The sequence below is a fragment of the Narcine bancroftii genome, chromosome 2 (genome assembly GCF_036971445.1).
Source record: "Narcine bancroftii isolate sNarBan1 chromosome 2, sNarBan1.hap1, whole genome shotgun sequence".
NCBI lineage: Eukaryota > Metazoa > Chordata > Chondrichthyes > Torpediniformes > Narcinidae > Narcine > Narcine bancroftii.
This window is the reverse complement of record NC_091470.1, coordinates 43708600-43730822: the sequence shown is the minus strand read 5'-3', so window position 1 is coordinate 43730822 and position 22223 is coordinate 43708600. Positions and strand designations below refer to the sequence as shown.

The 22223-nt window shown below is 39.1% G+C and overlaps 1 protein-coding gene across 7 annotated transcripts in view; it reads right to left on the bottom strand.

Annotated features, from left to right (window-relative positions):
• Positions 1–22223, bottom strand: part of traf3 (TNF receptor-associated factor 3) — a 99752-nt gene that overhangs the window by 5174 nt on the left and 72355 nt on the right. For 6 of the 7 annotated variants that reach the window (XM_069916468.1, XM_069916463.1, XM_069916464.1 and 3 more), the window contains 4 exons: positions 18117–18191; positions 17764–17856; positions 3020–3160; positions 1324–1516 (listed from right to left, as the gene is read on the bottom strand). In XM_069916468.1, coding sequence (XP_069772569.1) covers positions 1324–1516; positions 3020–3160; positions 17764–17856; positions 18117–18191 — 502 coding nt within the window. The remainder of the gene's footprint in view (positions 1–1323; positions 1517–3019; positions 3161–17763; positions 17857–18116; positions 18192–22223) is intronic. The other variant, XM_069916467.1, reaches the window with a different exon arrangement.

Sequence of the window (22223 nt, the reverse complement as noted above, 5' to 3'; positions counted from 1 at the left end):
TCCTTGCATCTGATGAAATGGTGCAGCCGAGATTGGTAAACTGGTTGACCGTTTTGAGTTTTGTGTGCCCGATGGAGATGTGGGGGGGCTGGTAATCATGGTGGGGAGCTGGCTGATGGAGGACCTCAGTTTTCTTCAGGCTGACTTCCAGGCCAAACATTTTGGCAGTTTCCGCAAAGCGGTGACTATCTACACAAATCCCATTTGGTCTATATTCCCGTTCTTATCCACAGACTTTTTCAAATGCTTTTTAAACACTGTCTTTGTACCTGCCTCATCTGGTAGCTTGTTCTATCTACCCATCAACCTCTTGCCCCTCAGATTCCCTTTAAGTCTTTCTTCTCCAACCTTAAATCCATCTTCCCTGGTTTTAGACTCCCCACCTCTAGCAGTAACTGAAGGGACAAAAAAAAAAAAATTCAACCACTGGAAAGCCAAGGTAGGGACAGGTCTAGACAATATTACTGGAGGTAGAAACATTCATATTTATAGTAAGACCATCTCCATTACTGGACGGCATCTGAGAGCCCGGTGCAATTCCAAGCTTTTGAACAGATAAACCTCAGAAGTTCTCAAGAAGCGTGATAGTCAGGAAATTCAGTGAGAAGTTAGGCTTTTTGGAATGGTTGATGGAACATTTTAAAGAAGAATACAACTACACCCAAGGAAAGAAAGGTTTACTTGGCATGGCCACAGGAGGCCAGGCAAGAATGTTAGACGCTTAACAGCTTGATAAGGATAGGGTCGAGAATGGATGATAGATGGGATTTTCATACGAGTTTGAACAGATTATAATGGAGATGAAACATGAATTGGGGAAATGAATAATTTCTGACACCTGAAATTAAGTGGGTTTAGGTCGAAGGCATATCAACTAGACTTTGTGATAATCAGCTAGGTCTCAAAACTTAACTGAAGTCTATTCATTCCTGGCAAATCTGTCCATTAGATCCGTTCCATCCTGGAATGCAAAAATAATTCTAGCTTCATTTTCTCAATTGAAATCTTCTGAAACCTCTATATTTGCTCCAACAAGTGGCCACCTTGAACTTCTAATAAGACTGGCTACTTCAGCCACCCACATCCCTCCACCTACCACACAAGGCCTATTTTCTTCTGGTTCTCCTTTCTGACTTGCTCCAAACTCTCCAGCTTGAAAATATTGAAATATGTAATGATTTTAGTTATCATTCTTCATTCTGCTGAAACATTGCATGTTCACAAGTTGTCCTGCAAGCAGCCTTTCATGAAGGGGACAAGTAATACTGCCCCCATATTTAGATGCCTATTTTATGTTACAGACTGTACAAGTTTTGTACTTACTCAAATTAGCAGCTCCTGTGCCTGGCCCAACAGTTCTGCCAGGCAATTCCAGTTGTCTAATTCGAGAATAGAGGTGGTCAACAGATTCTCTCAGAGTTTTGGCATCTCGAGACATTTCCTCCTGTCTCTGGTATGCCTGCTGTGATGTTTGGTCAATATTCATCAGCTTATCTGTCTGACTAGCCAACATTTTCTACAGAAAATAAACAACAACAACATCTGGATATTACATTTGATACAATCATCCATACTGAGGTCATGGACATGAAGACCTGGAATTTAAAATTTCAAGCATCTGGGTGGCACAGTTAGCATGGCCATTAGCACAATGCTGTTACAGTACCAGCAACTGGGACTAGGGTTTGAATCCCATGCTATCTGTGAGGAGTTTGTACGTTCTCTCAATGTGCGCGTGGGTTTGCTCCTGGTGCTCTGGTTTCCTCCCTTCCTTCAAAATGTATCAGGGATTGTAGGTTAATTGAGTGGCATGAACTCATGGGCCGAAAGGGCCTGTTAAATTTAAATCCAAAGTTGTCGATGATAAGGCAAAGTAGTGATTCCAGATGCTGGAATCTGGAGAAGCCCTCAACCTGCTGGAGGAGTTCAGAGGGATCTTTCTCTCCCAATGATGCTGCTCATCCCGCTGAGATCCTCCAGCAAATTGTGCGAAGGCAAAGCTGTAACCTTGTTACATGTCTAATGTTTAAGGCAAATGATTTCACCAAGAAGGAGAGTATGCCTGGCAGCTGAGTGTGAGACTGGCAATGATTACTTCAAAAATAATGGCAAAGCCCTTCATTGTAAACAAGGAAATCAAGAAAAGACAACACAGAAGCTCCTGGATCCATATGAATTTATTATCATTAAAATAAAAAAAGTGTGCCATCCAGTCAAAGCAATCCACAGACAAGCACAAAAGAGATGCAAGAGAGAAAAACAATGCAGAATATCATGTGACAGAGAAAGTGCAAGGGCCACAATGAGGTGGGTTTGTGAGATCAAGAAATCATCCTTCACAGACTGATAACAGCAGAAAGAAGCCATCCTTGAATCTGGTGGTACGTGTTTTCAAACCCATGGAGCTTCTGACTGACAGGAGAGGAGAGAAGAGAGAGTGAATGGGGTTGGAAGAGACTTTTATTAAATTGGCTGCTATCCCAAAGCAGTGGGAAATGGAGGGGAGACTTGTTTGCACGATGGCCTGGACATCGTGGCATTACACATTTAAAATTTTTAAGTAGACATACAGCATACAGCATTGTAGGTCAATTCGGCCCTACAAATCTGTGCCACTCAAATTACACCCTGGTACATTTTTGAAGGGTGGAAGGAAACTGGACCACTTCCTTTCCCCCCCCCCCCCCACACCCCAGAGAAAACCCACATAGACACTGTGAGAATGTACAAACTCCTTTTAATCCTTTCTGGATTAAAACTTTCCAGTCTTTTCTCAGTTACATTATAGTTCACTCACAGATCTTCTCATCATTGCTTTTAGAAACTGATCATTTTAATGATCCAAAATAGATGCATGAGGACTAACCTGCAAATAAAGGTCAAATTCCCAATATATTTTATATTATTTTGGCATCATTACTCAACACTTTACATGTAATCACATAATAAACCAAGATATTTCCAATCACACAAATCTGCAAATACAAAAGCATTCTTTATCTATGCCGATAGCTCTTACTTGCATGTGTCCAAGTCGACTTTCATTCTTACTTGCGAGCTGTGCAAATTTACTTTGCTCTTTCTCAAGGTGGCTTATTTGGGCTGACATAATATCAACAGTTTTGCACTTTTCTTGCAACTTGTTCTGAAGCTCGAAAACCTGCAGCAGGACACAATAATTATTACTCTAAAGCTGTTTGTAAGATCAGATGGAAATATTTCTCTCAGCAAGTTATAGATTCAAGACTTTTAATTTTCCATCGATTCAATTTTTTCCATTCTTCGCTGATTCTAATCAACGGATAATCCTCATGAAGTCTGAAATATTTTAGCTTTATTGTTTTGCCCTTTATCTGGTAGTACATCATTGGAATAGCCAAATGAATGAGGTCTCAGAAGCCATAAATATCTGTTCAGAGCTACCTGTAGGTTTTTTTGACGGCTCCAAGTTGGGAACATCTGCACAAAGAAATAGATGCTCTGGATTTCAACAAGAGTCTGATATTCAGATAAAGTATTAATTGGCGTGTGTGGCATTGTTGTTAAAGTCTTGATAGAAATGTGCCATTCTTGAATGAAATCTGCATAATTCAGTCCATCAACCCACATCATTAAACTACATTTGTAGATGTCATTCCAAAATCCAAGCCATGATTCTTTTCCTTCCACAAAGCATATTGAAATGTCAGTTATAGTAAAAATGATCATGCTTAACTCCTCACATTTCAGTGCTACTCAAATATACTGTTCCATAAATTTTAGAGCTTCGCCAAGTAAAATGCTGTAGAAGATTCAAGATTCTTTTATTGTCATGTAATAAAACACAAAATGTAATATTACATGAAATTTCCTATAGTTTTCCATACAAAGATTTGCCGCCAGCACCCCTTATAATCAGAGAAAGAGAAGCAACAGAGAGGTTCCCCCCAGAGTCACCGAGCGTCCATGGATTCACATTCAACTCTCCCACAGCCTCCATAGCCGCAAAGGTTTTAGTCCAAATCGTTGGCAAGATACAAAGAACAATAGTACCAATGAGCTTTTTCCAATAGAAGAAATCCATTATTTAGTTTAGAATCATCTCGACTTAAAGCAGGTAGTTCACAGATGGAATAGTAGTGTACAGAAACATCATCCAAGAAACTTTAAAAGTTACCAAAATAATCCAGATCAGGTAGGTTTTGTAGAGGGTAGACATTCAGTGAATAATTTAACCAGATTGTTTAATATAATACATATGGTAAGATCGGAGCGCCATCCAACTATAATAGTATCTTCTAGATGCAGAAAAGGCATTCAACTGATTAGAATCGTGTTTTTTGTTTAAAACATTGGATAAACTTGGTATAGGAAGCATTTTTTTAAAATTGGATGAAGGTGCTTTATCACAATCCACAGGCAAAGATAATTACAAGTAGTCAAATGTCAAAGGTATTCCCTTTGAGTAGATCAAGTAGTCAAGGATGCCCTCTGTCTCCAGCACTGTTCATAATGGCAATTGAACTTCTAGCTGAAATTATTAAAAGAGATTATTGGATTTGTCAGATCTGGAAGAATCCCTGGAAAAGTTACAAAAGATTCTTAGAAAATATGATGGAAGTGTCTCGTTATAAAATTAATATGGATAAAAGTGAAATAATGCCCTTAATAAATTATAATTATGACAGATATAAAAGAGATAGTAGGTTTAAATGGAAAATAGATGAAATTAAATATTTGGGAGTAGTATCAGACAATAATTTACAAAATCTGAATAAGTTTAACTATGTTCCTCTATTTAATAAAATTAACATTAAGGGGAAGAGTGAGTTGTGTAAAGATGAAAGTGATGCCGAAACTTCAATACTTGTTCCAATCACTGCCGACAACTTTACTGAAGAATTTCTTAAAAATTGCTAAACAATCAAGTAAGACAATTCCTATGGAATAACAAAATTGGGTTGGAAAATCTATCCTGGAATTATAAATTAGGGGGACTGAGACTTCCAGATTTAAAAAAAAATGATCTGGCTGCATAGGCAAGATTTTTGGCATATTTTTTTGAAGGGAATTCACCAAATTGGGTTTGTATGCAACTACATTCAATAAATGAAGAAATAGCTAAAGACTTTATCTGTAAGTGGAGCCTTAAATCAATAAAAAAGACAAATAATCCTATTTTGGTACATAAGACAGGAAATTACTTATGAATATAAGTAACAGAATTTTAAACATATGATTACAAAAGGGTATACGTTGTATGGGAGATTGTTACAAATATGGTGCTTTAATGCCATTTGAACAAATGAGACAGACCTATCTAATGAAACCTTTCTATGTTTTCCCCAACCTAAGATCTTTCTTGAGTGAAATGGAATGGACACTCTGGATGGGCAATATACCCAAATTTATTACTAGAATATATTTTGCTCTTCAGTTAGAAAGTGTTAAACCTGGTCTTTTTGCTTTATATTTTATATATATTTTTTTTTTTGACATTTTATCATTGTTAATGTTATTTTTATGAAAAATAAAAAGAAAATTCAAAAAAGTTGCCAAAATAATTATTAACTTACCAATGGAATATTTGTGAATTAATAGAATCACCTCTAAATCACTAATATTTCTAAACTAGCTTCATGAAAAATAAACAGGGAAAAAATGGATAAAAATACCCTCAATTTCCAAATTTTGTACATGGAGGAAACATTTGTAAGGAAACATAGAACAGAACTTTGCTCTTTGTCCCACACCTAATGCAGATCAAAAACAGAATAGAAAGTCAGCGTGTTCTTGCTTTGCATTCTCGATGTGCAGTTTCCTCAAAGTTACACAGCTTCTCAACTCAGACGATGACCATGAACGTAGAAAATGACAGCACAGTGCAGGCCTTTCAGCCCCTGACATTGTGCCAACATGTATGTTGCTTGCAAAAAAAACTAAATCCTTCCTATCTCATAAACCTCTATTTTCTTTCACCATGTGCCTGTCTAAGATTCTCTTAAATCCTCTAATGTTTCAACCTCCACCACCAGCCCTTGGCAAGGCATTCCAGGCACCCACAACTCTCTGTGAGAATAAATAAATAAAAAGAAAATACCTCTGATTAGGTATAATTGGGCCTGGTTTGTATATGGGGGAAATGATATCTCTCACACTAGAGATTTATATATATATATATATATATAATATATATATAAAGAGGATTGACAAGGGTGTTGGGTGTTCTTGAGGCTTTTGATAGAGTCCCACATGCTAGACCGGTCAGATCACTAAATCCACACACAATAAGCTGGCCAATTGGATAAAGAATTCACTTTGAAGACAGTGGGTGGCAGTAAAGGGCTGTTAATCAGATTGGGGGCCTGTGATCATTGATGTGCTGCAGGTGTTGACTCCACTGTTGTTCACCTACATTAATGATTTGGACGACACATGGTTGATAAGTTTGCAGATAACCGCAAAATTGGTGGCATGGTGGAGATCGAAGGTTATCTGATATTACAATATGTTCTCGATGATTTAGGAACATGGGCCAAGGAATGATGCATGAAAATTAAATTTTAAATGCTAAATTTGGACAAACTGCACAGTAACAGTCACTTCGGACCCACAAGCCCATGCTGCCCAATTGACCTGCAACCCTGGTATGTTTTGAAGGGTGGGAGGAAACCCATGCAGACACAGGGAGAAAGTACAAACTCCTTATAGATTCCTTTAACACTGTCAAATGTGAGGTGTTGCATTTTTTACAAGTTAAACCAGAGCAGGACCTACACAATGAATGGCAAAACCCTGGAGAATGTAGAACAAACTTAGTTCCCTTAATTGTGGCGAAGCAATGCTATTTCTGTCCTGGAATACACAATCCAAAACACACTGTGACAGCACTAAGAATGGAGACACAGGAGACTACAGACGTTGGAACCTAGAGCACAAAAATAAAAAGCTGAAAGAACTCAACGGACCAGGCAGTATCTGTGGATGGAAATGGACAGTCGACATTTCAGGTTGAGACATTTCATCTGGGTTGATGAAGGATCCTGACTCAAAAGAATTCCACACCATTTCCCCCCATGTATGCTGTTTCACTCACTGAGTTTCCCAAGTTTGTTTTTAGTTCACTATTAGAGGACATGCACTGAAAATGGATGAGTACTCAACAAAGACAAAAATGGATAGGCAACAAATGCAGGCCTTGTCAGAAATGACCATATCTCATATGAATAAATATAATTAAACTTAAATCCTGCTTGAAGAGCTAGTCTTCGTTATATGCTCAAGCCTTGGTAACGCAGCTTCAACCTTCAGCCAGTTCAAAGAAATAGCGTTAACAACTTAGCCAAGGGTAACATTTCTAATAATTCCATGTTTTCCTTGAAATGAAGAATAAAGGTACCCTAAAAACATGCATCCATGCCACTGTCTACAAAACATCCAGATTCAAGGATATAATTTCCAATTCATACTATCATAAAAATTGTAATTTTGTTTTTGCTATTTTATAATTTAAGTCAGGATAATTATTGTAGAATCTTCAATGTAAACAATTTCAGTTTAATTACTGTGCTGGGTTCCAACAGCAAGAAGTACATTTAGCTTTATTAGCTCCATCCGAGTCCAAAACCAAATTTAAGCATCTTTATTCACCTTAACAGTTTTCCACAACTAGAATGTACTGGAACAACTACATCTACTTATCCCAACACCACATTAAAGCTTCAAGATGACCTGTCCACACAAAACTGGATCAACAATGGATAAAGTCCCGCATTCAAGGAAAGCACTTAAATAATAACCAAACCAAGCAGCTACATAAATATAATGTGACTTTGTCATCATTACAAAATCCTCAATAAAATGGAATGTGGACCAGTTGGAAATGTGTTTGCACTGTTGTCAATCAGCTTGCTGACTTAGAGGTTCATTAAAGAGGTCAGCTTCAGTAACCCAGAAAAAAAAGTTACTCAGTGAATTCTAAAGATTGGGTGGCTTGAGTGCTTATTCCTACAAGAGCCAAAGACAAAAAAAATCTACTGCACTACCAACATCTTTAAACACCTTCCATATTCTTAGAACCCAGCAAGAATAAAATCAGCTACTGGTGTATCTGCCCTCAACAAGAAAAAAAATCTACTCGTAAGTTCAATGGCATTTTGTAGACACCAATTCTGGGGATTGTTAGTTAATTCACTACCCATTTGTGGTTTTCCTTAGCATGCCTGTATAACAGGATCCTGACTGGGATTTGTACAATTAAAAAAAGCAAACCTGAAAGCAAATTAAATCCAAACTAGCAAAACCAGTTCAAAAGATCACAAGAATAACCAAAATAAATTTAGAAATTATTGGTAGCATTCAGTAAGGAAGGCAGTTAAAGTGAACATGGAGAGTTAATATTTAATGTTATTGACCTTTGATCAGAACCAGGAGATGCTCGAGAACAGAAATAAATGCCTAGGGGACGGGTTAAAACAGAGATTGAGGGAAATTCTGGCAAGTGTCAAGCTTTTGTGGACCAGCTAGAGCAGAAAATTAGTAGGGCAGAGTTTAAATGTACACAACAAAGTACAAAGAGGAACAACACCAGGAAATGCTGAAAACACTAAACAGGTCAGGTTGCATCTGTGGAAAGAATGCTGGCAAGGGGACTTTGACCCACTGCGTCAGTTGTTTCTCTTTCTACTTGTGCTATCTGACATGGCAGGCATTTTCATCAGCTTCCTTCAATGCAGATTTGCATCATCTGTAGGCACTTTGGGATTTCAATAGAAAGAAGAGTTCAAGTTCCAGCTCAAACTTCCTTTGCTCCCAGTGACCTTTGTGCAGTTCTTCAATAACAACTTTTGCTAGGTGGAAGGAAAGTGAGTAGCCATAAAGATCTGAAGATTTTAAACTCTGAAGTTTGGAAGACTGTAAAATACATTGGATACACAACGAAGAAGGAAGTCAGCACGATACCAACTCATAAATGTGATCAGTAACCCAAGCCTTTACAGTATATAGTACGGCACTGAATTAGTGAGGAGAAAGAAAACTGAAAGTTGAAATCAACTTGTAGGGTTGGGAATGCTACATCCATTCATTCGCTCAGGTGATCCCTCATCACAATACAATCTCAACATCACCTGATTTGGGCAACATATTATCAGATGTTCTTTTTCCAAAAGTCTCCTTGATGTTGTAATCATCCCTTAGTCATGGCCACTGATATATACATTCTGAATAACATTTCTTGTTCTAATGAGAATTCTTGGATTTTAAAACATTAGTATCCTGTTATGCATTTTACATGGAAATCAATAATTTGCTGCACAAATGAACTCACTAGATTTAACTTTATTACTTTTCAATATCTGGCAGCACAGGATAGTCCATCCACCCTGCAGAACCCCAATTACCCTTGATTTAAATTTAAATTTTAAACTTAGACACTCAGCATAATAGCAGGCCATTTCAGCCCATGAGTCTATACTGCCCAATTACACCCAATTGACCTACAGCCCCCAGTATGTTTTGAACGGGGGCGGGGGGGGGGGGAGGAAACCAAAGTCCCCGGGGAAAACCCACACAGATACAGGGAGGATATACAAACTCCTTACGAACAGTGCAGGATTCGAACCCTGGTCCCGGTCGCTGGTACTGTAGCAGCGTGGCACTAACTGCTTCGCTAACCATGCTGCCTCCAAATCTGAGCTTACTGCTCAGTGATTTCAGAGTTCACCATATGGGCAGATTTGAAATCTGAAACCACATTGCCCTCCCTTGAAGGACCAGATGGATTTTCAAAACACTGCTAATTTTATGGACATTTTTAAAATGATAGGTAAAGTAATTCAAAGTCCAGTGTTGGGATTTGATCTCTTGGTTACTTGTCCAATAAATAAGTTGTTGCTCTACTATCATTCTCAAAGAATATCCTTTTCCTCAACTTCTGCATTCACTTTCTAATGCTTTCAAAAATATCAATATTTTCCGCCTTTCTTGTCCAGGCTTTGTCCACCATGAGAATGCCAACTGATGGAGCCCTCGTGAACCTTGTTTATGTAGGAGAATTTATAGACAAGTTCAAAGCACTTTCCACATTAAAGAGATGCCAAGTCTATCAGTCTCAGTAACCCAGAAAACCTGAACCCTAGTCAATTGGTCAGGTGGATTTGACAGTCATCAGACAGACTTAACTTCTCTTCAATGTTCTAAAAGCAAACCAAATTGCTGGAGGAACTCAGCCAATCTTTCAGAGTCCATAAAAAGCAAAGATATATTGTCAACGTTTCGAGCCTGGGCCCTTCTTCAAGGAATAAGCCAAATGAGCCAGAAGCAGGAAATCTTAGAAAATTTGCACAGACATATATTTCCCATCTTCCCTCTTATCATGTCCAATTAACACCTTTTTGTTGGTCTGGATTCCTCCCCTAGCCAGCACTGTCTAAATTATGAAATTTCTTGCTTCTGGCTCATTTGGCAATATATCTTTGCTTTTTAAGGATGCTGAAACACTGGCTGAGTTCCTCCAACATTTCGGTGGAACAACTTTGACTACAATCGTAGCATCTGCAGACTTTCGTGTTTCTCTCTCTTCAATGGTGTTACTCTGGAAGGATTGTTGCATTTCCCTATCACAGATGCTCCAGTGTGACTCAACATGGATAGAACCCAACATGTCTTCCTGCTACTTTCAAAATGAAAAAGAGCCCTGAAAGTCTCTTTTCAAACTAAAAAAGTGATTTCACCTCTTTATTCCCCTTAAGAATTAACACAATTGCGCACCATTTGATTTGAGAATCCTCAAATAAACAATTTATCTTTACTGATTTACATCAACCAAGTATATAAATAGGCTTCTTATAGCTCAACTTGGCAGTGATAATGACCAAAAACACAATGGCACAGAAACTCAGCAGGTCAGTGTACTTTATGTAGCAAATTTAAAGATACGTACCCAACGTTATGGGCTTGAGCCCTTCATCGAGGTATGCATGAAAGCAAAGATAAAGATACATTTTATCTTTGCCACATAAAGTGCACTGTTTGCTGAGTTGAGTTTCTCCAGCATTGAGTTTTTACTTCAAGCATGGTTTCTGCAGACTTTCGTGTTTTAGTAGAGATAATGACCAAATGGGTAACCGAGGGAATCACACCATGCAATTACTCAATATAGAAACATAGAAACATAGAAGATAGGAGCAGGAGTAGGTCATTCGACCCTTCAAGCCTGCTCCGCCATTCAACGAGATCATGGCTGATCTTAAAGTTCAGTACCCCGTCCCCGCCTTCTCTCCGTAACCTTTTAATACCCTTATACTGAAGAAATATATCTAATTCCTTCTTAAATATATTTAATGAACCTGCCTCTACTGCCCTCTGTGGTAATGAATTCCACAGATTCACCACCCTCTGGGTAAAGAAATTCCTCCTCATCTCGGTCCTAAATGGTTTGCCTATTATCCTCAAACCATGGCCCCGGGTTCTGGATTTTCCCATCATTGGAAACATCCCATCTGCATCCATTCTGTCCAGTCCTGCCAGAATTTTATATGTCTCTATGAGATCCCCTCTCAATCTTCTAAACTCCAGTGAGTACAATCCCAATTTGCGCAATCTTTCCTCCTAAGTCATTCCTGCTATTCCAGGTATCAGCCTGGTGAATCGCCTCTGCACTCCCTCCATTGCAAGAACATCCTTCCTTAGATAAGGTGACCAAAACTGCACACAATACTCCAGGTGGGGTCTCACCAAGGCCCTGTACAGCTGCAGTAAGGTATCCTTGTTCCTATACTCAAACCCTCTTGATATGAAGGCCAACAAACCATTTGCCTTTAAAACCGCCTGCTGTACCCGCATGCTCGCCTTCAGAGACTGGTGTACAAGTACCCCTAAGTCTCTCTGCACTTCCCCATCTCTTAATCTATTGCCATTCAAATAGTAATCTGCCCTCCGGTTTGTATTACCAAAGTGGATAACCTCACATTTATCCACATTGTAGTGCATTTGCCTTGTATCTGCCCAGTCCCTCAATTTATCCAAATCACACTGGAGCTTCCTGACCCCCTCTTCCATGCACACAACCCCTCCTAGCTTAGTGCCATCTGCAAATTTGGAGATATTGCATCCAATCCCCTCATCCAGATCATTAATGTAAATTGTGAACAGCTGGGGTCCCAGTACAGATCCCTGTGGCACCCCACTGGTCACCGCCTGCCACTCAGAAAATGAGCCATTTATCCCAACTCTCTGTCTTCTACCTGCCAGCCAGTTCTCAATCCATATCAATACTTTGCCCCCAATACCATGAGCCTTGATTTTGTAAGCCACTCGTTTATGCGGGACTTTATCGAAGGCCTTTTGGAAGTCCAGGTACACCACATCCACTGGCTCTCCCCCATCTATTTTACCTGTCACCATCTCAAAGAATTCCAATAGATTTGTCAAGCACGATTTACCTTTTGTAAATCCATGTTGACTCCGTCCGATCCCTTCTCTGCTAGTCATATGCTCTGCTATTACATCCTTAATAATGGATTCCATCATTTTGCCCACTACTGATGTAAGGCTCACCGACCTATAATTCCCCACTTTTTCTTTACCCCCCTTTTTAAATAGTGGGGTAACATTAGCTACCCTCCAATCCATGGGTACTGATCCTGAGTCTATCGAGTTCTAGAAAGTAATTCTTAAAGCATCTGCTATCTGAATGGCCACTTCCTTAAGTACCCTAGGATGTAGATTATCAGGCCCTTGGGATTTATCTGCCTTCAATCCCATCAATTTCCCCAAGACCATGTCCTTAGAGATACTGATTTCTTTCAGTTCCTCCCTTGCATTAGTCTCTATGTTTCCCAACATCCTTGGGAGGTTATTTGTATCCTCTCTTGTAAAAACAGAACTAAAGTAAGAATTTAATTGGTCTGCCATTTCCTTATTCCCCATTATATATTCCCCTGATTCCGACTGCAAAGGACCTACTCTGAATTTCACCAATCTTTTCCTCTTGACATATTTATAAAAGCTTTTGCAGTCGGTTTTTATATTTGCCGCAAGCTTATTTTCGTAATTTATTTTTGCTCTCTTGATTAATCCCTTTGTCCTCCTTTGGTGCATCTTGAACTGCTCCCAGTCTTCGGTTGTGGTACTTTTTTTGGCCAATTTATATGCTCTCTCTTTGGACCTAATGCTGTCTCTAATTTCCCTTGTTATCCACGGTTGAGTCACCTTTTTTGGTTTATTTTTATGCCAAACCGGTATAAACGATTTTTGCAATTTCTCCATTAGATCTGTGAATGCTTTCCATTGTCTATCCACAGTCAACTCCCCTATAAACACCACCCAATCAATCTTACTCAACTCCCGTCTCATACCATCATAATTCCCTTTACTTAAATTCAGGACCTTAGTCTCGGTTTTAATTTCATCACTCTCCATGTCGAGTGAGAATTCGATCATATTGTGATCGCTCCTACCCAAAAGGCCTCGTACAACAAGATTGTTGATTAGCCCCTTTTCATTGCATAATACCCAATCTAAAATGGCCTGCTCCCGAGTTGGTTCCTCGACATATTGGTCTAGATAACTGTCCCGTAAACATTCAAGGAATTGCTCCTCCTCAGTATTTTTACTAATTTGGCTAGTCCAAGCTATATGCAAATTAAAGTCTCCCATGATGACAGCTGTTCCCTTATTGCACGCTTTTCTAATTTCTCTTTTAATACCTTCCCTCACCTCTACACTACTATTTGGAGGCCTATATACCACCCCCACTAATGTTTTCCGCCCCTTGCTAGTCCTCAGTTCTACCCATATAGATTCCGCATCTTCCAAGTTGATATCCTTTCTGTCAATCGTGTCGGTCCCTTCTCTCACCATCAATACTATCCCACCCCCTTTTCTTTCTTGCCGGTCCCTCCTAAATATCGTATACCCCCGGGATGTTAAGTTCCCCGGCTTGCCCACCCTGCAGCCATGTTTCTGTAATCCCAATTAAATCATATTTGTTTATCTCAATTTCCACAGCTAATTCATCTACCTTGTTCCGAATGCTTCTTGCATTAAGATATAAAGCCTTCAGATTTGCTTTTTTCACCCTCCTTGCTCTTTCTGATTTTTAACTTTCACTGCCTAACCTAACTTTTCCTGTTTTATCTTTTCTGTCCTTTGCCCTATCATACAGGTTCCCACCCCCCTGCCAAATTAGTTTAAACCGCACCCGACGGCTGTACCAAACCTAGCTGCCAATATATTGACCCCGTTTGGATTTAGGTGTAACCCATCCTTCTTGTAGAGGTCATGCCTTCCCCAAAAGAGATCCCAATGATCCAAGAAGCCAAAACCCTGTCCTTTACACCAGCCCCTCAGCCACACATTCATTTTTCTTAACCTTCCATTTTTGTCCTCAGTTGCACTTGGCACAGGTAGCAAACCAGAGATCACCACCCTGGCTGTAATGGCAGTTCTCTTCAAATGTTCTGTATAGACTGTGAAATTCTTTAGCTCATTTCATGTTGTGAACAGCATTACACAAATGTTCCTTTAAATTAGTTAGCACCTAAAAATGGGAGAGTTTTAACAGACATGACATGTAAAACATATTGCTAAAAAAAATTGTTTGCAAAACTTGAATGCAAAAGGAACACGTGCAAGGTGCATTAGATGATTACATCAAGTCCCAGAGTCTCAAGAAGGTGAAGTCCACACAAACTGTGGGCTTCCCAATATAGTTGATGACCAGAGGGATAGCCTGTGGCTTATTTGATTTATCTCTGCACCGTCACTTTGGGATTATTCTCTTGAAATTTATTGAGGTGCTGTGGAATTAAATGTTCTACTTACATTCTAAAAGGTAAGAGACATGTTGTAAAATAACTAGAAAAACAAAGTTGACAACAGTCTGCCTGGTTGCGACCATTATGACTGGTTATGTCACTGTCTGGTACGAAGGTGCTATAATGCACAGGACAGAAAAAAAATGCCAGAACTGTTAACTCAGCCAGTGACATCACAGGTACCAGTCTTCAAGAGGCAGTGTCTTAAGAAATCAACCTCTCACCTCAAGAACCCTCATCACCCAGGCCAAGCCTTCTTCACACTGCTACCATCAAGAAAAAGGTATAGGAGCCTGAAGACGAGGACTCAGCAGCACAAGGACAGCTTCTTCCAATCCTTTGCCATCAGATTTCTGAATGGACAATGAAGCACAGACACTACCTTCTATTTAGTTATGAAATGTAATTTATAGCAATATTTGCACTGTAATGCTGGTGCAAAATTTTGAGATAAAGTTCATGGCAATAAATACTGATTGGGAGTCAAGAGAGAGAGAAAAGAATAATGGGAATATTGAACAACCAGTGATTTGCAAGAGCCCAAGAAGCAAGAGTAGGTCAAACAGGCCCACGTGTCTGTTCTGCCATTCAATAATATCATGGCTGTCCAGTCTTGATCTCAACACCACATTCCTTCTCCCTTCCCATAACTGTTGAGAGAGAGAGAGAGAGAGAGAGAGAGAGAGAGGGGGGGGGGGGGGTCTGCTATCTGCCACTCCTCTGCCTACAATGTTTCAATGTTTCACCCCTGCCTGGTTGACCAATCCTATGTGGGGCCTATTTCACCCCCACCCCCCCCCCCCCCCCCACCCTGTCCTCTTAAACCTGTTTCTCTTCTAACTTTCCTTAGACCTGATGAAGAATTTTGGCTTGCAACACTGACCATTCTTTTTCTCCCACTGATGCTGTTTGGCCAGCTGAATTCCTTTTGCAGACTATCTTTAGAGCCTCTGCCATTTCTCTACTTGACACCAATAATACCCCATTCTCATCCTACAAAGAACCAATGTTTACTTTAGTGACCTTTTTTGTATACGAGAAGAAGCTCCTTCATATTATTTGGCAGTTTACCCTCAGACTCTATCTTCTTCTTTTACAGAATTGTACAGAGAAAGACCATTCAGTCAATGCTGGCCTGAATCAAGGCAAGGAAAACATAACAAGCTTATTGTTGTGTACAAAACAAAAGAGGTAATTCCAGATTTGTGTCAAAACAAAATCTGTGTTGATCTCAGAAACTATCCAAGGTCACGTATTCTATGTGGAGAAGGTAGAATCAGGATTGAGCTTAATGAACGTTTTTCAGTGAATTGTTAAAGCCTAGAAATAGTCAATAATATTATGCTGGGTCAAATATTTCAATATTCTCTAAGGATTACCTCTTGATTTGAAAATGCTGTAGTTTCTTTCATACGAATAAGCCCAAGGTCACCAACAGAGCAAGAGACACTTTAAAATTGATATTAAAGCAAATAAACACTGCTAATTGCCATTTTGATAATATGAGCATCTACCCATTTTAAATGTGGCATTTCAATTTGTATTAGCTATCTTTGACACAATGTCCCTGAGAAGATGGTTCAGTGATTCAGCACCCACAATGTCCTTTTAAACTGTGGACCACTAGATGGCGCATTGAGCAGACTGAACACTATCTTGCAGAATAAAGAAACCCCTTCTGTCCACTGACTGAGCAGTCGATAAGGGCTTAGAAAAGCCACTAAACAGAATAAACAAGCTCAATGTTATCCAGATAAATCTGTCACAGTCCAAACAAAATGAAAAACATAAATTCATTTTACTTTACTATGGCTCCTCTTCCTACATTTTAAAGCTAAATTGTATTAACATTAATGCATACAATTTATAATTTTGTAATGGGGGAGAAGTTATGGTAAAGGTAGCAGCAATAAGGTAAACTGAGCAGCCCTGCTTTGGTCTGGTTAAATTACACATTTACAAGAAATCACTGGTGTCTAATTCCCAGACATGATGGAACAAATGTGAAGCAGAATATCCTGGGATTTCCAACAGATTAAACGATACTCCAGAATGAGCAACCTGAAGTTGTTATTTAGACAAGGTTACAAGGAGTCGCACCACTTATGATAAAGAAAATCTTCTGTGTTCAAATCTTCCAAATTCAACAGAAAACAAAAGTTAAGTTCTGTTGTTTCCAAAAATGAAAGTGAAACAGAACAATTTCAACATGCCATGTGTATCAGATGATTATTGCTTAATCACACCAGGAGCCCCATCAAATTGCACTAATTTGAAAATGACCTATTTATTAATCAACTATCAAAAGTTACTGAGGGGATTGATTGTACATTTTTTCCCACAAACATTAAATGTTCTGGGTTTTTCTTTAATCCACTGATATTCTGAAGAAATCAGCTAAAATATTCAGGACAAACAAGGTCTAAGTTTGCCATCATTCTGAGATCCTTGTTTTCTTCCAAAGGTACTGAGTGGCACAAAATAGCATCCCAGCAGAGATAATATGAATAGAAGATGCAGAGATGGGCAGGATAGTTAAGTAGTAGGGATATCTGAAACAAAAAAGACTCAATACCATGTGAGACAAAGACGCCCACAGCAAAGACATCACCTACATTGGCACCAGTACTTCAGAGATTGGTTTTATTTAAGATAAGGTGCAAGATCTAAACAATGACTGAGCCATTTATTCCAAGGCAAATTTTCCTATTATTCAGTATTCAAAACCAGTGACATCTTACGATTTCAATGCAGACATCAACATTAATTTCGAAAGAATAAGGACGACACACCACAGGTTCCCAAAACAGTGTGCTGACCAGAAGAATAACCTTGCAGATGTGCCTCACACCCTCCATCCCAATATCTCCCTCCTCTCTCAATCCATTGGCTTAAAACCTCTGCAATCACAGACAACAGCAAAAACAAAATTAATCAGGGTGTGCACACCATTCAGTATATTTACCATATTTTCAAGATGTTCATTCTTCATCAGCACATATGTTAAATGTTGGGCCATTGCATTAACTTCATGCATTTTAACTTCCTGGTTATTTCCCTGCAAAAGTAAAACAAAAGTTCACTAGAGCTGACAGAAAGCAATGGAATTCAGTGGAGTTGCAGCAAAGTTCAGGAGAAGTCAGCAAGCAGTTAGCTTATTTTATGGGTTACTTCATCAATGCTGTAACTTCCTAGATGTTGTTTTCTTTCTGCCCAATCCCTTCAATTCAAGACATCGCTATTTGTTCTGAACTCTCCAACTTTTATGGGCCAGATCTTTCAGTTCGGTTAAATTTTAAAAGAAAATGTTGCACTAACCTGGAAATTACATCCGTGTTGAGAGAAAGGACAGGACATGATCACATTGAGGCACTGTAACTGATGGTTCTTTAACTTCAAAGAGAATAGTAAATGAGATGTTACTTTTTTAAACTTCCCTCTTGGAATAGCCTGCAGATCAAATAATTACCATCTTCCAAGATATTATAATTGTCAGGAAATTAATGTGACACTAAGGCAGAGAATGCAACCTGCAGATCAAATTTGTCAAAGCATTAAAATGGTCATATTCGGAATCAGAATTTGTTGTCATGAGCAAGTTATGAGATTCAGTGTTTGCATCAGTGCATTACTGTAAACATTCATATTATAGCCATCGTACAACATTACTGTAAAAAATAACAGAGCAGTAAAAGTAAGGTATTGAATATCCAGGAATCTGATGGCAGCGGGGAAGAAGCCGACCTTGTGCCATTGAGTGCTCATATTTAAGCTCCTGTATCTTTTATCTGATGGTAGCAGAGTAAAGAGGGCATGGCCTGGGTAGTCAGGGTCTTTGAGGACAAAGACTGCTTTTTTAAGACACCATCTCATGTAGATGTCCTCGATGGTGTGAAGTCTGATGCCTGTGATGTTGCAGGCCGAGTTAACAACCCTCTGGATTTGGGAAGTAACCTTGAATATGTGATTACAGATACAATGTTAATCAAAAGATTTATAACAAATATGTATATCAAACTGCAAGAAAAGGAGAATGAGGAAACAAATGGTAAAACTAAACAAAAATGGGAACAAGATTTAAATATAAAGATAAAAAAGGAAACATGGGAGAAATTATGTTCTGGAACGATGAGAAATACAATAAATACGAGGCTGCGTATGATACAATATAATTGGTTACACAGACTATACATTACACCGCAAAAGTTAAATAAATGGGACCCAACAGTATCTGATAGATGTTTTCGATGTAAAAGAAAGGGGAACAACAATTCATGCAATCTGGACATGTGAGAGAGTAGAAAAATTTTGGGATGATCTCAATCAGATATTAAATAAAATAACAGAAAACAATATACCAAAGAATCCAGAGATCTTTCTCCTAAGTAACATAAAAAATAAAGAATTTGGAATTGACTTGGAAGATGCACAAAAAAGATTTGTTAAGATAGCCCTAGCTGTAGCAAAAAAATGTATTATGTCAACCTGGAAATTGGAAGATAATTTGAAAATACAACAATGGTATATAGAAATGAATAAATGTATTCCATTAGAAAAAATAATATAGTTTAAGAAATAATATTGAAATATTCGAACAAGTATGGGAGCCTTACATTAAATACAATAGCGAAAACCTACTGGGAACAAACATTACCTAAGTTGATGGAAGGAGAAGAAAAGAAAAGAATGGACTCAGTAGAATTTCTGGTGTATTTTTGTTGAATGACAACATTGTCTGACTGAATTAATGCAACCTAGATTGTATACCTAAAATGGATGAGAGGGGGGGGGTGGGGGGGTGGCTTGGGAGGAGGGAGGGGGGGGGAGAAAAAGTCACTGTAAATGTGTGAAAAAGAAAAAGTGTATATCATGGCTATTGTGATTTATGGTGTGAAAAATAAAAAAATTATAAAAAAAAACCAAAAAAAAAACAACCCTCTGGATTTTATTCTTGTCCTGACTTTGGTGCCTCCATCCCAGGCAGTGATGCAACTAGGCAGAAAGCTCTCCATGGTACACCCGTAGGAGTTTATGTGAATCGTTAGGTGACATACTGAATGTCCTCAGAGACCTTACAAAGTATAGCTGCTGGCAAGCCTTCTTTGTGATTGCATCAAGGTGGAGGATCCAGGACAGATCCTCGGAGATATTGACACCCAAGAATTTGAAGTTCTTGACCCTCTCCACTATTGAGCCCACAATGAGGACTGGGTCGTGTTCCCCTGACGTCCTCCTGAAGTCCACAATCATCTTCTTGGTTTTGCTGATGTTGAGCGCAAGGTTGTTGTCATTACACCATTCAACGAGCTGATCTATCTCCCTCTTGTACACTCCCTCATTCAGTCAATGGCTCTACCAAGATGATTCAATAAAATCAAATCTACAAAGTTGGCAATTGTAATTTTAAGCTACAAAGAGTCAGTTGTCTGAAATTACTACTCTCACAACAGAGGCCACTGGGTCTGCTAACACATTTCTAACATTGACTACATTTGTGATTTCCAGCATCTTATGGTAAATATTCCCATAATATTTGAGCGCCTCCCATCTGTAATGTCATATGAGGGAACCGAGAGCCATTTTGGAGAGTGCACTCTTTGTCAGTGGTATCTTCTGCTATCAGTGCAAATCACAAATATCTGCAAAAGTTACTTTCAAAGTAAAATTATTCATTGTCAGGAGACTGCATTGTCGTTTCTCATCTTAAGAAAATGCACATCAAGTAGTTTCTTCAAAATACCTACATAAACAGTGTATAAAGCAATCAAGATTAGCAGAAGCTGATCTGTCTACATTTGAAAATTTGCTCTGTACAAAATGATAAACTGAGCCTCACAAACAGATTTTATTTTTTCTATTTAATGGGGAACATAAAGGATGAGAGCCTGCTGTCAGCAGGAAGCCACATGCTACTGATGTATGAAGCGACAAACTTGCCTTTTGCAGACCTCCGAGCATCGTCTTAAAGTACCAGATTTTAAATGAAGAATCCCTGCATGGAGGCAGGGACTGCAGGAACATTGCTGAATCATGGGTGGAAGGAACAACCCCTAGCCAGATAACAGCTTCTTTATTTACAGATGACAAAGACACAGCTCTCACTATGCCAGCTATCAAAATGGTCAACTTTGACCTCAAACGCAAAAGCCAAAATTATGAGCATCAATAAATTAAAAATTTGAAAATACTGATTTTTTTTTAAACTTTAATGCTAAAAAAAACTAAACATTTAAAATCATTAATTAATTCAAATCATGAAATATCCAAATTTCTCATCATTATTCCTCTCCATTCAAATGGACTCACACTTTCTGTGGGAAGTCCAACCTGGTGCAGCTTGCAACCCAACGAAACTGCGTTCTCTGGTCCTCAGTGCGAACGTGCACACGACGTAACATACAGACAAACAATACATATCCAGAACAAGTATTTTATCTATACAAATAAATATTGTCCGATAAATATGAGAGTCTCAGATGATTAGTGTGAGCAGTTCCTTTGATTGTTCAGCATTCTTACTGCTTGTGAGAAGAAACTGTGGCGCTGGCTCTCATACTTCTGTATCTCATCCCCGATGGGAGCACCTTAAAGATGCTGTGCGTAGAATGGAAGGGATCCTCAATGATTTTTCATGCCCTCTTAAGACAACGACCCTGGTAGACCATATGGATTGGAGGGGTGTACAGTAGGGAGACTCTAGTGATTGTCTCTGCCACTTTTATGGCCTTGTGGAATGGTCTCCAATCCATTTCTCTGCAGCAACTATACCACACTGTGATGCAGCTGGCCAGGACGCTCTCGATACAAGGCTGACATAATGGTGGCTGATTGCCTTGTCCACTTCAGTCTTCTCAGGAAGTTCAGTCGCTGTTGTGCCTTCCTGAGAAATGAGGAAATGTTGCGTGTCCCCCATAGGTCACTAGTTAACTGAACTCCAAGGAACTTGGTGGTCTCCACTTTACAACAAAGTTGTAAAGGTCATTTCTGGTCCTGATGTCCACGATCATCTCCTTCGTCTTGTCCATGTTGAGACTCAGGTTTTTACTCTTCCACCTTTTCATGAGATTTTCCATCTTTTCTCTGATGAAGCCGACGACCGTGGTGTCATCTGCAGTTGGAGCTGGATCTGGCGATGGAGTTGTGGGTCAGTAATGTGAACAGGAGTGGGCCTTGAAGGGCTGTGCTCAACGTTCTGCTGCTGACCCAGACTTCCGTTAGGAAGTTCAGGATCCAATTACAGAGAGGGGTATTGATTCCCAATGAGGAGAGCTTATCAAACAGCAGAGTGCAGCTGGGAAATTCCAAGAGCTCAGCCAGCAAATTTGGAACTTGTACCTGAAGAAGTGTGGCACGCTTGCCACGTGCAAGGAGTTAAATGTCAGCTTGGAGCTCAAACATTTTGTTTTAAAAAAACAGTTCCAATAT